The sequence below is a fragment of the Clinocottus analis genome, unplaced genomic scaffold (genome assembly GCF_023055335.1).
Source record: "Clinocottus analis isolate CAN_PGR_092001 unplaced genomic scaffold, fCliAna1.0.p SCAF_1, whole genome shotgun sequence".
Classification (NCBI taxonomy): Eukaryota; Metazoa; Chordata; class Actinopteri; order Perciformes; family Cottidae; genus Clinocottus; species Clinocottus analis.
In genome coordinates this window covers 6,780,001-6,797,500 of record NW_027175820.1, presented here as the reverse complement: position 1 = coordinate 6,797,500, position 17,500 = coordinate 6,780,001, and the positions used below count along the sequence as shown (strand labels likewise).

General features: G+C 40.0%; 2 protein-coding genes across 8 annotated transcripts in view; both read left to right on the top strand.

Moving 5' to 3' along the window:
- The window catches only part of iqgap1 (IQ motif containing GTPase activating protein 1), a 68,274-nt gene extending 61,112 nt beyond the window's left edge, over positions 1 to 7,162 (top strand). Inside the window, exons 31-38 of the mRNA XM_068578514.1 lie at positions 75 to 177; positions 580 to 715; positions 807 to 894; positions 2,407 to 2,616; positions 2,716 to 2,882; positions 3,846 to 3,968; positions 5,148 to 5,256; positions 5,593 to 7,162. Of these exons, the coding sequence (XP_068434615.1) occupies positions 75 to 177; positions 580 to 715; positions 807 to 894; positions 2,407 to 2,616; positions 2,716 to 2,882; positions 3,846 to 3,968; positions 5,148 to 5,256; positions 5,593 to 5,706 (1,050 nt within the window). The 3' untranslated portion in view covers positions 5,707 to 7,162. The remainder of the gene's footprint in view (positions 1 to 74; positions 178 to 579; positions 716 to 806; positions 895 to 2,406; positions 2,617 to 2,715; positions 2,883 to 3,845; positions 3,969 to 5,147; positions 5,257 to 5,592) is intronic.
- Positions 7,163 to 8,585: 1,423 nt separating this feature from the next.
- The window catches only part of crtc3 (CREB regulated transcription coactivator 3), a 51,513-nt gene continuing 42,598 nt past the window's right edge, over positions 8,586 to 17,500 (top strand). For all 7 annotated transcript variants that reach the window (XM_068578502.1, XM_068578493.1, XM_068578484.1 and 4 more), the window contains exons 1-3: positions 8,586 to 9,695; positions 13,630 to 13,737; positions 17,195 to 17,326. In XM_068578502.1, the coding sequence (XP_068434603.1) occupies positions 9,564 to 9,695; positions 13,630 to 13,737; positions 17,195 to 17,326 (372 nt within the window). In that variant the 5' untranslated portion in view covers positions 8,586 to 9,563. The remainder of the gene's footprint in view (positions 9,696 to 13,629; positions 13,738 to 17,194; positions 17,327 to 17,500) is intronic.

Genomic DNA, 17,500 nt, shown 5'->3' with positions numbered 1-17,500 from the left:
GTCCCAGGCCATCCCATCAGTATGTGTTTGAAAGGCTTTAACACACCACCGTGGATCCTTCTGCCCCCCGTCAGTTGCTGCTAGACCACCAGGACGCCATCGCCCCGGAGCACAACGACCCCATCCACGAGCTGCTGGAGGACCTGGGCGAGGTCCCCACCGTCGAGTCCCTCATCGGTGAGTCGAATGTGGCGTTCAATGTCAGAGAAAAACTATTCAAAAAGCACAAATACACAAAATATGAAGTCCAGTCCAGGGAAATGGTCGCTTTGATGTGCAGTGACTAAACACATTTGAGTCACAGTGATTCTTTTTTAATTTGGGCACAGGAGTTTCTGATATGTTGGTTGTTATTCATTTTTGGTTTAATTAATTGTTAAGTATTAATATATAGTATCGTGAATATATAAATAATATTGTATTAATCTATTCTAAATATAGAAAATAATCTTTAGAAAATTGATACATTTGCTTTTAGCTCACTCAACTAATCAAAAATATAATTTTTAGATTAATCGATTATTTCAAAATAGCATTTATGACCAGAAACCACCGACATTTCATTCCCGTCTCTCTCAGGTGAGAATCCTCTTCCTCCCGACGACCCCAACAAAGAGCTGATGGGGAAAACTGAGGTTTCTCTCACACTCACCAACAAGTTTGACGTTTCCGGCGAGGCCAACGTTGAGATGGACGCCCGCACGCTGCTGCTCAAGTGAGATCACGGCTGATGAAAGTAGATTCACTTGTTTGTTTTTGTTGTTTTCTGGAGGTTCAACAGCTTCCTTTTTAATGTTTCTCCTCAGCACCAAGAGGCTCATCGTGGACGTGATCCGGTTTCAGCCGGGAGACACGCTGACGGAGATCCTGGACTTATCAGCAGGAACCGAACAGGTCAGAGATTAGATGTGGAGGCTAATGAAGCTGCTAATGAATGAATGTTCTGGGAGAACGTGTACACCAAACAAACTGGACCTTCACCACAAAGACTGTGGCTCGGTCTGCAGGAGACTACTGGATCCCTTTTGTGGCCCAAAAAAGGGAGAGGGTGCTCTACTTTCCGTTCAAACAGGCTTAAAAGCAGCAGCTATTTTGTCGGTTATGAAATACTAAAAATAAATAAATAAAATAAAATAAAAAGCAGTATTTGCAGAGATGTGACTAAAGACGAAATCTTGTGCCTGCTAAAATTCCTTTTTTAATGGAGTCTGGTCAGCTTTTGCAAGAGCACAGACGACAGCTTAAGTTCCCAGTCAGAAATATAGACTCAGGAAGGTAAACTAGTAAAACTATCCTGAATATGAAGAACACTTACACTGTTATGGATTCTTTTAGGCCGGCCGTTGTTTTAGGTGGTTATTGTCGCCGCCCAAAGTAGTACAAGGCTTACACGCCAAATACTGTCGGTACCACCCGACTATGGATAAGAACCAGGCCGAGACCAGTGGCGGGCCGTCAGGGCTTGCTAAGCCTTCTGCTGGCCAAAACAGAATCACAAAGTTATAGCTATTTTATTTATTAATTTATTTTATAATTAAAAGTTATATCTATTTTATAATTTAATTGTTTTTCAAAAATACACTACATGTATTATTATTTCCTAAAAGCTTATTTTCTCATTGGACAGGCTCACGTCTTGTCTGTTCCTAAGCTCAGGCCAGCAGCATGGCTTGCTTGACAGCTGGTCAAATACAACTCATCCAATCAGATTTTACCTTTTGTTTCTCTATGCTAGAGTAGTGTGTTAAACAACATGCTAACGGCCAGTGAAGGGCGACTGTGGCTCAGTGGTGAGCAGGGTCGTCGTTCAATCAGAGCATCGGCGATTCGATTCCCGGCGCCGCAAGCCCATGTCGATGTGTCCTTGAGCAAGACACTTAACCCTGAATTGCTTCTGTAAATGCGCCTACGGATTATGAATGTGTATGAATGGTCGATTAAACTGATGTGGCACCTTGCATGGTGGCTCCTTCCATCAGTGTGTGAATGGGTGAGTGATGTCATTTAGTGTTAAAACGCTTTCAGTGGTCGGAAGACTAGAAAAGCGCTGTACAGGTCCTTTTACCGTTACCATTTAGCTAGTTAGCGTTAACATCTGCTAGCATTATGGACGTTGTGATTGGTCACAGGGCCCGAGTGACCATTAACATGAGCTGTTATTGGTTAGTGAAGCTAGAATCTCGAACCTAGAAACTAGAATCTCAGGACTTACTTATGACCCCCTTCCCACAAGGGTTTATGTGCGTCTGGTGAGTGAAATGCTGGTTGTGTTACAGTTCTTTACATTTTGTAGTGTTGTAGTTGTTGCTCGACTTGGGGGTGATTGTCCCAAGCCTCTCCCTGACTAGGTGCGCAACTGTGCCTGAAAAAACTGACTCTTATCCATCTGGTTGTCCCGGACGGCAGGAAGGAGAGTACCAGCGTGCCATGCAGAGGAGGGCCATCCGAGACGCAAAGACCCCCGAGAAGATGAAGCAGGTGAAGCCGGTGGTGGATGACAGCCTGACGCTGCAGGGCAAGAAGGACAAGATTAAGAGCAACCTGCAGCGGCTGGCCGAGTTGGGCAAGGTCCACCCCGAGAACCGCTACCAAGACCTCATTAACGACATCGCCAAGGTCCAAGTCAACAGATCTTTTTCAGACGAGGACAATTGTAACTCCTCTTTGTGTGTGTGTTTTAACCTAAATGTGATGTGTGTGTGTGTGTTTGTGCAGGACATCAGGAATCAGAGACGGTACCGTCAGCGTCGGAAAGCTGAGCTGGTGAGGCTCCAGCAGACCAATGTCGCCCTGAATTCAAAGACCAGGTTTTTTAATGTTCAGATCGACTCGTACAATCAGTACATCAAAACGTGCATGGACAACCTGGCCAGCAAGGGCAAGTGAGTGACCTTTGAACATATTTAACGGTTTGAACGTGTCACTCATGGGTCAAATTGTGACGTCGTATTCTCTTAATAATCACCACCTGATTGTGCCGCAGTTAATCCTGAATCACATTGTATTGATTTTTGGCTGCCTGTTTACTGTTCCACCATTTTTAAATTAATAACATTTGAGATGATACAAGTAATAAAATAGAACAAAAGCTATGATAACAGTAACAGTAGTAAAACCATGTAAAATAAAAGCCATATAAAAACTATATCATCAACATAAAGTGAGTGATTAACAAAATAATATAATAAAATATCATTTAGAATTGTAAATACATTAGTGAGTGTTTGATAGAATAATAATACAATTACATTGTACATTTGAAATACAATACAATAGTGATTAATAAAATACAATAATATTTACAACATAATAATATAAGTGAGTAATAAAATAAAAATAACATTTAATTAAATATATATTATAATATCAACTCAATACGATTAGTGTTTAAATAAAAAAAAACACATCATACACTTTAAATGTAATTAAGTGTATATGTTTATAATGTCTTAAAACTATGCATGTGTCAAAAGCAAGATTCATGAATTGTGCTAAAGATCCAAACTGGGTCTCTTGCAGCAGGCTGCGGGTCCCAATGGTGATCCTCAGATTCCTGCTGGTTTTGGTTGTTGGACTTTTAATCAGCGGCTGTTTTGCTCCCAGAGTGCAAAATGTAATTAAGCATAGCTGCTGATGGCTTGATAGAAGACCAGAAACTAAGGAGCAGAAACGAAACCACCATTCTTAGACAGAATAAGTCTGCAGCATCTAGTTGAAGGTATATTTATCATAAAGCTATGGCATTTACTCAGCTGAAAAACAGAAGACGAAAGGATTATTATTATTATTATTATTATGGTTTGTTTGTGTTCCTGACCTCCCGTGCTGTTCGTCCTTCCTCTCAGGCTGTCAAAGAAACCGGGCGACAACAAGGCTAAGAAGAGCAAGCAGGTTTCCCAGAAGTACACAGCCTCCCGCCTCCACGAGAAGGGCGTGCTGATCGCCATAGAGGATCTGCAGCCCAACCAGTGAGTCCTGTTGTCTTCAAAAGGGAGACTGATCCTCAAAATCATATTCTTCACCCTTTGGTTTCTTGATTCCTGGAAAAAATCTTGGCTTTTCTCATATGCCTCCACGGTAGTGGTGTAACGGACCTCAGTGGGTCCCTGATCATTGATGAGCGCAGGGCTCTCAAGTGTCACGTATTGAGCATGACTGTCACGCATTTCGGTCTTAAATCATGCCCTCCCGCCACACATCGTATTTCTCACGCTGAAAAAAACCTCCAGGCTATTTAATGCGCCGCAGCGCGCAGACATGAGCTGGGCTACAGCCAATCAGAAAAACATGTCTTTTGCATGTGCTGTATCCAGGTAAGATGTAATGACAGGCGGGACTGGAGCCGTCCGGCGGCGCGTATTTGTCGTCGTCAACGTCGCTTCTCTCATACTGCACCCCCACCCTCCCTACCCCCCGTCGACGGCTCCAGGGGATATATGTCACGCTTGCCTGCCTTCAAAACTTGAGAGCCCTGTGAGCGTCACTTACATGATTGTGTGTTCAGGCTCTGCTCAGTGAAAATGAGTACTGTCTGAAGCTTAATTATAACGTTCTCATGATGTGTTTACATGTAATCTGAAATGAATTATTCGCTGTTCACTCAAATCAGCTTATAAAACAGCATTAAAACTATTAATGACAAGATTTGAATTCATCTAAAGAAATGCAATCTTTTATTTCCTTAACATTTAAATATTGTTTTTTTTTAAGAAAAAATAAAAATAGGTGATTATAACAAAGTTAAAGTATAATGTTTAGGAGAGGCAGCGAAATAAATGAGCATTTTAGATTCTTCTGTGGAAGTTTGTCAATTTAAAGAATCTTCTCAAGTTTCTCATTAACTGACGTACAAATTAGATGGTTAAGTATTTAAATATGTATGTTCCCAGAAGATCAAAAGGTCTTGATTGCCATTTTAACTGAAATACTTTTGAGGCAATAACTTATGAATACTTCGGATTTCTATGGTTCTTGCTCTCTGTATGACACTGTAATCTAATGACTAACAGATGTTGCTCAACACTCCTATGTCATGCAATATTAAATGTCCAAATGACAAAAAGACACTTTGTTCTCCCCTCCATCGGCAGTCAGGAGTTAAGTTCATGTTGTTGATCGGCTTCTTGTCAACTCTTTTCTCTTTTCAGGTTCAAGAATGCCATTTTTGAGATTTCTCCGGCAGAAACTGTCGGAGTATTTGAGGTGAAGGCAAAGTTCATGGGCGTTCACCTGGAGACATTACAGTTAGAATATCAGGTATTGTTTCTCTTTCATAACTGTTTCTTTCTGTCCTATACCATAAACTCATGTTTACAATGTTTACTGAGGTAATAAATCAAGAGAGACGTTGAGTCACTTTCTCATTGACTTCTATACAACCATATAGGGACTTATATACAACCAGAAGAGTCGCCCCTAGTGGTCAGGAGAGAGAATGCAGCTTTAACATATGAAGCATAGACTTCTATAAAAAAGCAGGAGTCTCCCCCTAGTTAAAACACTTGGCTTTACTGGTAGCCAGTGTCGCTTGTTGTTGTTGTTGTTGTGTAAATGAGCTGATAATCCATATCGTTGTTGTGTTTCGTCTCTCAGGATCTCCTACAGCTGCAGTATGAAGGTGTAGCGGTGATGAAGCTCTTCAACAGGGCCACCATCAATGTCAACCTGCTCATTTTTCTGCTCAACAAGAAATTTTACGGGAAATAGAAAAAAAGGATTAAACAAAAAAAAAGGGCAACAGACACTGATTAAAAACCACAAAAAAAAAACACAGAAAGAGCCCCGACCCGAACCCACCGGGCTTCCTTTCACATTCCCGACTGCACTTCTTCCTTGTGCCAATGCAGCTTTACGTGCATTATTATTTTAATTATTATTATATGGATCACCCTGTGTGCTTTAACTGAACGTCCTGTTACGTGACTGTTTGTAACGTGCAGGGAGGTCAGTGGTTTAAGATTTTTATGTTATTTTTGTTTTCCTTGAATAGTATGAATATATTGTGCATGGGCCTGGATTAATTATATAAAAGACAAAACCAAAATGTCTGTTTTATGTTAAGAGATCCGATTTTGTGTCTTTTTTAGCTGTCGGTTTATCTGCTCAAATGACTGATTAACATCTCAGAGAGCTGGCGTACTTTTCCAGCAAGGCTGCAATGTATAAGACGGCATTTATTTTATTTCTTTGCAGAGTCCACTCCTCTCTGGTGGGGTCCCCTCCTCTCTGGAGGCCCTCCTAAGAGGATCCAGCTTACACTAATACGTTCAAAACGTGCAACATGTGCAGTCTGCGGCCATGTTACATCCAAAAAATCATCTTTTCAATAAAAACGACCACAGTCACCGTATAGGTTCACACTTGCAGGATCGTGTAATGCACACAGGATGTGTGACCTTCACGGCTTTCCTGCAACACAATCTGACGTTTGAATATTGATATAACAAGCTTTGATTCAATTATTAAAAAAAATCCAGAATAACTTTTTCACGCTTATTCTATGTGTGTTCCAGCCTCTCTGGGCCTTTTAAAAAAAATGTTATTATGTTCCTGCTCGAGAGGAATTGGAAAGAAAAAATGAAACAGCCAACGCATTCCTCTTTCTTCACTGTAGTTTGTATTATTGGTATTTTCTCACTTATTTTAGGATGAATATAGTAGATCAAGCTCTCCTTGACACAAATACTCTGATATGGAAAGATAAAGTGGCATCCCACGTTATTTGACACACACACACACACACACACACACACACACACACACACACACACACACACACACACACACACACACACACACACACACACACACACACACACAATGCTCATATTGAGCTGTTGAACTCAAAACTTGATGTTTTCTTTCTTCCATTATATAATCAACTTTAACTTGAACTAATTCACATCACACCGCTCACATCTGGTGCTCATCTGGACTGGACAAAGTTCATTGTGACGTCACTCAACTGCTCTAAAGATATACTCATCTCTCTCTCATTGGCTTTTTCTGCTGTATAACTGATAACATAGATTACTGTTACATTCCAGAATGTTTAGTAAACATGTCAAATGTTTCTATCATAATATGGAAATGTGATGTTTAAATATGCAAATCATGCATCAGCTTATTAAATATGTACTAATTTTCAAAACAGAATAGTAAATATTGGATGAAACCTAAAATGTTTGTTTTATTTCTTTAACTCAACATGAAACTTCACCAGTTTATCAATAATAATAATAATAATAATAAGATAATTATTATTTAATGGTAAATTTAGCGGAATTTAGGAGAAGTCTACGGCTGAAAACAGACAAAGTAGTAAAATAAACATCTGAATGTGTATTTTGGATCCATCCATCCATCCATTATCTGAATCACTTATCCTCATTAGGGTCACAGGGCGCTGTAGCCGATCCCAGCTGTCAATTTTGGATGTTTTCTTTAAATAAAGATGGAGGTTAAAACCATATTTCGCCTGCAGTGTCTCGCCTGAATGTGTAAAACGTGACAGGAACAGAGATTTTATGGTGTCTTGTTTGAAATTAATTTGATAAAGTTGCCCTTATTTATATTTTATATATACTGCAGTTGACGTGTGCATCTTGAGAATGTGCAGCATTAAGCCGAGTACGCCGTAGCTACGCCGTCGACGCACACCCCTCTACGCCGCTCCTGGATCAGTCGGGGTCGCTCTGCCACCTCAGTCTCTGCAGGCCTGTGGTCAGATCTACTGAATGGATGTTGACTTTTTGTATGCCATAGAGTTGTTCTTGTTGTTGGAGGCCGAGCTCTCTCTTGCAGTCCATTAAATGTTTTTGACCTGTTTTAGAATAAAGCTCTGCAGATGCACTGTGTCTTCAGAGTATATTTCCTCCTGAGTAGTATTAAGGCAGTCATTATTTTGAGATGCTAAATAATTATTTTTAAGGTACTATGTCAATATTTTGATAAATTGTCTTGTATTTTGACTTAAGTCCAAAATATTAAGGTGTATCATTATTTTTGAGTTACTATGTCATTAATTTGAGATGACATTAATATTATTATTTTGACATTAAATGTCACAATTGAGATACTAAGTCATTTTCAGATATTTTTAGTTATTATTTTGAAAGACTAAATCAAAATATTAAGTGTTAGTCATTATTTTGAGCGTCTTATTGTTTTGAGGTACTACAAAATTATTTTGAGATGAAGTTATTATTTTATAAAGATTCTTATTTCAAAATACTAAATCAAAAAATTAATAAAATGTCTAATTATTTGGGATACAGTACTCTAAAAACATGTTCTTTAGATATTAAGTCATTTTCTTAGTCTTATTTGCAGATATTACGTCATTATTTTTGAGAAACCTTATAACAAATACAATGATCTTTTGTTCACTGTGATCTCCATAGTAAATAAATAAAAATATATAATCTCTATTAATATAGTTAATATTAAAGAACACATTATTTATCCCTCCACTATAGATAACATGAGTAATCCCGTGGAGACGCAGCGTCTCTGGTGCCGCCCTGTGGACACCGCAGGTACTGCCGCTGTTTAACTGGGGAATGTTTTTCTCTCTGCGAGGATAACGAGCCAGCGGATCTTCTCCGCTGTCAGCCGACGGCACTAAGCTGGAAAACATTGACAGCAAACGTCGCAGAAGACTTCTGGTTTTCACAGCAGTGAAACGGGGGAGACTAGCTTCTTTTTAGTGAATATTTCACTGGACTCGTCGGCGGTTGGAGTTTATCTGAAATCTCTCGTGGATTAACGCACCGAGGACTCGTCCGTTTAACGGTGGACTTGTGGATTACTTCCATATTTGTGTGGCGTTTCCCGGCTCGCGGCGTGTTCAAAACACACAAAAAGAGACTGAAGGACACTTGTTTATGAAACGAACCGTTCGCCCGACGGCGCTCGGAGCTTCGCCAACACACGTCCGTAGCGAAGACTCCAGTTTTTTTTTCCTGCGGCACACAAAAGTTGCTTGTATCAACCAACACGTTGCCAGATGTCGAGAGAGACAGAGTGGTCGAAAGGTTGACAAATTGCGTCGGTCAACCAGAACCAGGCATTGAGATGTCGCGGAGGGCGGCTTAGAGCGGCAGCCGTAACTCACCGACGGCAACAAGCGATGCATTCAAACAAGTGGTTCGCTGGGGGAAAAATACGTCAACGTGAAGTTGTGTCGCGCCGTTAACTCCTTTCAACCAACACGCCTTTCGCTTTTAAAGTAAATAAAACAACAACAAACACGTAAACAGACACGGTGTTGTATTTACGTCGCTCTTGAGCTGTCAAAAAGACAACTTTTTTTCTTAGCTTTAGCTGCGTTAGCTTAGCTGCGACAGCTAAAGGCGCTAGCTCGGCTTACGGTCACACACACAACTACTTCCGCCGACCGGGAATGTGTGTTTTTTAAAGCCCCGATGGGTTCACGTCAACACTCACTTTGAGACTTTGGGCAATAGGACTCCCCAGCACCGTCTACCACTTATTATTATTATATTTCTTTACTCTCCACCCTAAACCCAAGTAACTGAAGTTGTGACACTGCGGCCCGCACGATGTCCGGATCCCCGGGAACTGGTGGATCAAACCCCCGGAAGTTCAGCGAGAAGATCGCGTTGCACAACCAGAAGCAAGCGGAGGAGACGCGGGCCTTTGAGCAGCTGATGACGGACCTCACTGTTTCAAGGGTACAAGCACTCATTTACTCAGATAATTGTCATTTTATGTGTTTTTTGTACTTTTTTAGGTGTTTTCTTTTCTGCACCAGTATGTCAATTGAAGCGCCTTCTTGTCTCGTAGCCTCGGCTGGAACTAGCTGCTGACTGAGATTGCTGGTATTCAACCAGTACTTATTGTTTTCTCTCCATGCATTCATTCAGCCGTGGCAAACCCAATTTCATGCAACAAACCGAACTATGAAGAAAACTAAGTCAAAAAAACGCATATTGTAAAAAAAAAACTCAAACAAATAACGAATTCACAGAAATGTAAATATACTGTATCAGATATTTGTTGTTTGCAACAAGCAGTGAAACAGGAAATGGGGAAAGTAGCTCCTCTTCATCTGCACCACCCAGCTCCTTATTCAAAGGAAGTATTTAAGATGCACTCTGCAGGTTTCACTTTCTTATTCTCCGAGTTAATTAATTTCCAGTGGTTATGTGGACGTACTCCACGCAGACAAAAGAGCAGCTCGTGTGCGCACACTCATTGTTTCCTCTCTGCCATCATCTCTCACTCATGCCATATTACCATATGCAACATAGAGGATATTGATTATTCAGATATTATTTCATCCGTCTACTTGGGTTTTTGCTCGATGCTTTGTGCAGTAAAGAAAAATAAAGTAATACGTAAAGTAGAGATAAAACTATTAGTCTTGATGAACAAAACGTTATTTTGATTGATACAGTTGTTGTTTGTCAATTTATCATCGTTTACCAATAAACATTCTTTAGTTACAACAATAATGAGTAAAAATATTGAGACATAACTGCTCACATTTTTTGTTCATCAAGACTAATAGTTGTATCTCTATTTTACGTATTACTTTATTTTTATGGATGGATAGTAGATGGATGAAATATTATCTGTATAATCATTTCCTTTTCGTATATGAGTGTAATTATAATAGCTTTTACGTTTTGGACCGTTGGTTGGACGAAACCACACATGAACCTGTAGTGGATAATCTCAAAACTATATTTGGAAGATTATTTGCTTACAAAATATCAAGAAGGACTAAAGTTCAGCTGTTTTATTATACGAATAAAAAAAGTGGCCTGTGGTTTTAAAAAGGGATGTTTAGACAGACTTATATCCATTGTATTTTGGGAACTTTGAGTTAGTATGTGCTTATTATTACTAATTAAGACGATGTAATCGTGTACAGCAATGTCTACATTTATGATTTCCATTTATGTACTTTTTGCCCTTTTGAGAAGCGTCAGTATATGTGATTTCTATCGGCTCCTCAAACGTCCGATTCAGGATCGGTCAACATTAGGGTTGCAAAATTCCGGGAATATACAAAGTTGGAAACTTTCCACGGGAATAAACGGGAATATACGGGAATTAACAGGAATAAACTGGACATTTTGGGGTAATTTAACTGTATTTACCTTGTCATAAGCATACATGCATGCAAACATTGATAATACAACTTTTAAAAATTACATTTTTGACCTTTTTGACATTTTGGGAGTTGAACTTTATTCTATCATCAAACAACAAAAACATGAATGTTGAATAAAAAAAAAAGGTGTATTCCGTATGATCACCACCCCCTAACACACATTTCTTTCTTTAGTGTTTTTCCTTGAATCCTTTCAGGTCTAAATGCTTTCTTCCTGGACCTACATGAACCAGTTCAGTTCATAGTTCATAATTTTAAAAAAAGAACTAAGTTCACAGCTCCAAAAAATGAACTAGTTCAGTTATTTTTTTCAATATATTGCAACTATAATTGAAATCTCTCTCTGTCTGCAATACCGCTCTTGGCCTCTTCGCAACTCAACGCTCTCTCACTTGCCAGGCGTTGGGCTGAAACGTTCCGACGCAACACTGATGACAAAAACGTTAAAAACGTTATCTATACGTTTATGTTTCTGGCAGACGATGTTCCCAACCAGCTGCATTCAGGGTCCAGCTGAGCTCGGCGTACATAGTCTTGTTCTCAACTACATTTAAGTTTCCTGTTATAGGCTTTTGCAAAAAAACGTAGGTACATTTTTTTTTTTTCAAAATTCCCAAAATTCCCGAGCCAAAATTCCCGTGGAAAGTTTCCGGAAATTTACCGGAAACTTTCCGCCCCTTTGTAATCCTAGTCAACATGCTTTCTTTAAGGAGATTTTTTTGTTTCTCCTGTTCACAACAATTTCAAACGTACACCCTGCACATTCCAATTAATAAAAATAGTCCTCACCGCAGGGATACAAGGACTCTTTTCACATTAACTCACACTGCTGGTTGTTCACAATGTGCTTTTTCTAAGAGTGGCTGATCAGAGAGGTTGTGTTTTTTTTGTTTTTTTTAAGAGGCGACACTTAATGAAGTGGGTCATGAGATATGAACTGTCAGTGACCCGCTGTGAGACAGAAATGTCCAGTCAGCTGGGGGCACAGGACCCAACGCTGGCACATAGCTGGAGCTAGAAGTAGCTGCTTCAACGTTTACTCCAGCGACCAAAGCAGTGAATAGAAAACGCTCCCCCAGGGGCTCTTTAGTGTTCAAACAGACTATTGGCTGCGGCGCCGCAGGAAGCCCGCTTCCCCCTGAAACCTTAACGTGTAGATGTCTGCATGCTGGATGTTATGTAACGGCTAACGCCAACGCTTGCAAGCTTTAAATGTGGATTTTATTTTTAAAATAGTAATTGTCTTTTTAATTTTTGTTGTTCTGGATGGACAATTTAATGTAGCTGCCAGGAAATGTGTTTTCAGCACTTCATGTCCCTCTGTTGAAGGGGGCGGGGATGGTCGTAATTGGACATTAATTGGCTGCAGTTAGCAGAGAATTAGATTCACATTTTGGCTGTCTGCTACATTTAATATATGTGTAAAATGGGCCTCCTCTACGTCGGTCAGAGAGGACCATGTTAGGGATGCCTTATCGGCTCTTTCTGACTATTTTGTGAGGGGAAAAAAAAGAATTAATTTAGAAAAGAATCAACATTTCTTTTTTTATTCTCGTCTTTCTTGAGCAGCAATACAAAACGTTCCAAAAATGAAGAGACATTTGCAGCTAAACAATTAGGGAGGCGATTACCTTGTCTTATCTTGTGATCGAAAACTCCATATGACATCACTAACGTTACCTACTGCTCCACAACAGGTGGGTGTTCTGCTTGTCGGTCACATGTTGTGAGTAACTTCTGCAGCGTTCTCCTCTCGTGAGGCTTTCATTGAGTTCTCCGCATCTACTGGAGTCTCATGTAGAAACAATTTGGATCTTTGTTTCCTCTATGTCTTGATGTCTTACACAAGCCATATTACTATATAAAACTTATAGGACATTATCTAGCTTCTAATAATATCTAGCCTCAGATCATGATATAATATCTAAATATTGCCCTTTGGTGGGTTTTTTTCAAGACTGTCAGAATCATAGACAATGTGTCTAAAACAGTTTAAAAAAGAGTGTCTCCGTTTACCAAATCGATTAAATCAAATGAGGTCAGTCTTTGAGATTCAAATGTTGACCTTTCGGCAGTCTAATGAAGAAAAGCTTCTCTGATTTGCCTTTTGCCTGATAACAGCCGACCATTGGCTCTGTCGACCTTCCCTAGCAGAACAAGCCTCCTGTTTTCTGCCAGGTCGTGTCATCATCTTCTGGCGGCTTGCCGTTTAAGAGGCCCAAGTTTGCCCAGAACGTGATGCATCTTTGTGTTTCCTTTTTTTAATTGCAAACGTTGCAGATTGTTTAAATTAATTTGGTTGCATTTGTTCATTGCAGTCAGTAATATAGTTAATAGTTAATAGTTTAGTAATATGACGTTACATGTAAGTTCTGTCCATCAACAAATGGCAGGAAAGAAAAGTCCTGATCAACACCAATTGTGGCTTTCATCCTGAATTCATAACCTCTGACTGTTGTTTTTTTTATCCCTCTTTTGACCAACAGGTGCAGTTTCAGAAGGTCCAGCAGCTTCGTCTGACTCAGTCACGGGCGCAATACTACGGCTCTCTGCCCAACGTCAATCAGATCGTCAACAACAGCACCGAATTCCAGGTGGGAGGTTCTCGCATATCAAATATATGTCAAAATACACTTACGGCTCTCTTTGACAGTGAAAGTAAACATTCTGGATTGCTTTTCTGGTCCTTAACCAGTTAACACTTTTAGTTAATACTTAATTCACTTGAAGCAGAGTTTTGTTTTAGTTCAAGACAATGTGCACTCTGAGACCAGTCCACCGTAGACAGACCCAGATCCAGCAGAGGCCAGTCCTGTCAGACCCTGCTGCAGTAAAACATTCACCCATTCACACACTGATGGAAGGAGCCACCATGCAAGGTGCCATCAGTATAGTCAACCATTCATACACATTCATGCTCCGTGGGCGCAGCTACGGGAGCAATTTAGGGTTAAGTTTCTTGCTCAAAGACACATCGACATGGGCTAGCGTAGCCGGGGATCGAACCACCGATCCTCTGATTGAAAGACGACCCCTGCTCACCACTGAGCCAGTGTGGGGTTTTTTCAGGGGTTTTAGAGTCGGAGCTCATCAAAATTGAAGAGCAAATGCTTTTATTGCAAATGTTGAAGCGCAGGCGACAGAGAAGACGTTTGCGGAGGTGGTCTGTACGACCACTAAAAAAAAAAAAAGCAACTGCCGGAAATTACGTTCTGAGCGGACCAATTACAGCGCTTGCGGTCCGCGTCGACGCGACGCGTAGTTAGGATTTTGGGGAGGTGCACGTCAGGTGTGCATCGACGCGGTACCATCAACCTGACGCAGAAGTATGAACTTGGCTTAAAGGTGCTCAGAAACACTACCACTTCTGTCCACAAGGACTGCCAAAGCACCACTAAATGAAAGTTTCTTCTTGTGACTTTAAGGTAAACAAAAGAAAAAAGCAACAATGTGAGCCATGCATCAAAAATGTTGTGTTGCAGCTGAAGTAGAAAGAGCCATGTTAAAATACAGATATTTGTGTGGATTAAGCATCAGGGCTCTGTGTGGTTCGAATAGATCATGAGGTGGTATTTGTTCACACATTGTCAGTCTGAACACAGCCTTATAGATGAATTGTTTATTGGTGCTCTAAATCCAGAGTTTTTTTCACTTGTTTTCGTTTTGATGTAAAACTACACGTAGATATTTTCTTTAAAACAAGGCTGTAAGGTCCTGATCTCATTTAGGTTTTTTTTTTTTTTCAAGGTCCGAAACACATTGACTCTAATGTTGTTCATATCTTCAACCCCAATTTGATTACATCATTATTCAATGTCATATTAGAACCATCTGTCTTGGTAGGTAACTAAGTACATTTACTCAAGTATAGTAGTTGCATTAAAAACAAAAACAAATACAATACTTGTAGTTTACTTTAGGGCTGCAACAACGAATCAATAAAATCAATAAAAATTGATTATTAAAAAAGTTGACAACGATTTTCATTATTTATGCGTTGTGTCGCGCGATTATTACGCCACTCAATAAGTCGTGAAGATGTTTGAGTATTGAACCAAACAGTTGAGTGGAGCGAAGCAGACAGAAGATCCAGGAGGTTCAGCCCGTTGTATCTCTCGTATGTTACTGCATAGTCGCATTGCGTGTACAATAACTTAACATGTAGGCTAACCGTTGTTGTTAGCTCGCTAGCTAGTTGTTCATTCCCCGTGTTTGAGCTGCGCTGTTGGGTTAGAGAACGTCTTTGTTTTAAAATACCGCGGGGCTTCAAAAGAAGCAATGCGTAAATATCTCATTTGAAGTGCAGAACGCAGACCTACGTTCAACAGTCCGATATAATGTGGCTTCATGCAGAGGAAGTGTTGCTGGGATTTGTAGTTCGATATCTAATTAACAACCTTTGTTTAGGTAAAGTGCAGTCCGTAAGTTATCCGTTGATACATTGAGTGCTTACTTCTGGAATTCTCATCTCTTGTTCTCTGAGTTTGTACATCTGTGAGTGTGTGTTTGTGAGTGTGCATCACTGTGAATGTGTCGCTGTGAGTGTGCATGTCTGTGAGTGTGACTGTGCATGTCTGTGAGTGTGAGTGTGTGCATGTTTGTGAGTGTGTGTGTGTCTACATGTGTGTGTGCGTCTGTGAGTGTGCGTCTCTGTGAGTGTAGAGAACAAGTTCTGACAAATCGTGTTAAGTTTTCTGGTTTATATTTCTTTATTTTTTATAAATTCTTCATTGTTAACATTGCACTGTGAATTTGCACTGTCAGTTCTGTTTTTGTAATAAAAGGTTGCAAATTAATGCTTTAAAATTATTTATTGTTTTAATCGATTAATCGAAAAAATAATCGACCGATTAATCGGTCGATTATTTTTTTGATTAATCGATTATTAAAATAATCGTTAGTTGCAGCCCTAGTTTACTTTTTTATTTCATTTTCATGCCACTTTCTACTCCTACTCCACGACATCTCAGAGAAATATTGTACTTTTTACACCGCTACATTTATTTGACAGCTTTAGTTACATTCAAAATGAAGGCACACAAAACATAAGGGTTTATAAAACATGATGGTTTGTTATGTAACGACCCAACAGTATGTAGCCCTCTTAGTACAGCTGCCATGAATAGCCAAATAATCACTTGCATTAATACTTTGATCAGTTCAAGCTTCTCACATTTTCTGCTTTGAGCACTTCTACTTGTGTCACTTGAAGTGCACTTCTTGATTTTACTTGCATACTTTTACTGGTTTTAGTACTATGATATTATCTGAATACTTCTTTATAAAACCATTTTGAATCATGTTTTATAATATATCGATATTAAGTTTGATCATATAACTTAATTCTCAATCATCCAGAATGTCTTACCTTTATACCTTCCAGAAACTTAATGTATTGGCACATATTGTCGAATAACGAAACATAAAGAGTAAACTATTGCAGAACCTCTCAAAAACAGCGGAACCCCTCAAACAGAGCCATCTGCCGCAGCAAGACCTGGCATCTCTCTCCAAAAGAGAGGCAGCTGCAGCGACAAGTAGTGGCAGCTGCCTCAAACAGTAGAAACTGACACAAAAACTAGTGTCAACTCGTAAGTGCCGCGGCATCTGAGAGCTGCCACAGGAAATGCCTCTACGAGGTTCCGGTGCCACGATTTGAGCTTGCCCTCTCTTCTTTCCTCTGCAAACTCCTCTTCACTCTGACTTTGAGTGTCAAATCTTTACATTAATTTCATCACTACAATGTGGCATTTAAAGCTGGCAAAAGTCAGAGGAATCACCTTTTGTGCGTTCAAACTAACTGTTTTAGTTGTCTGTTTTATGCATGTAGTATTAATTAGCCGTCCTTTTGTGTTTGAAGCGCCAGCCCTGATGAAAACGTAGCGGCCATTACATCTAATAGCCAGTGGTTATGTCACCACAGTGGAGTTCAAGTTGTGGCAAAAACAAATACAATATATATGGTTAAATTGATTCAAATTAAACACTGCTTTCATATGCAACTAAAGTTTAATCCTCTTCCTGTCTCACATGTTCGATGTCTCTGTTCAGGGTGGCTTTCCGTCAGGATTGGACTCGGCCAGAGGGACCCGGCACCACGGACTGGTCGAGAGGGTCCACAGGGACCGCAACCGCATCAATTCTCCCCACCGCCGACCCGTCGACAAGCACGGACGGCAGATATCCTTCCAAATCTAAAAATTGTAAACAAGCAGGAGACTTCACATCAGCTGTGTGGAAGTGGGTGTTGTGGCTTCCAGGTGGTTGCTCTTTATTATTTATTTTTATGGTGGTGTTGGTTCAAGCGTGACAGCACTTGACCTTGTGGGCAGCTGTTTTGTAGCCTCGGGAACAGAA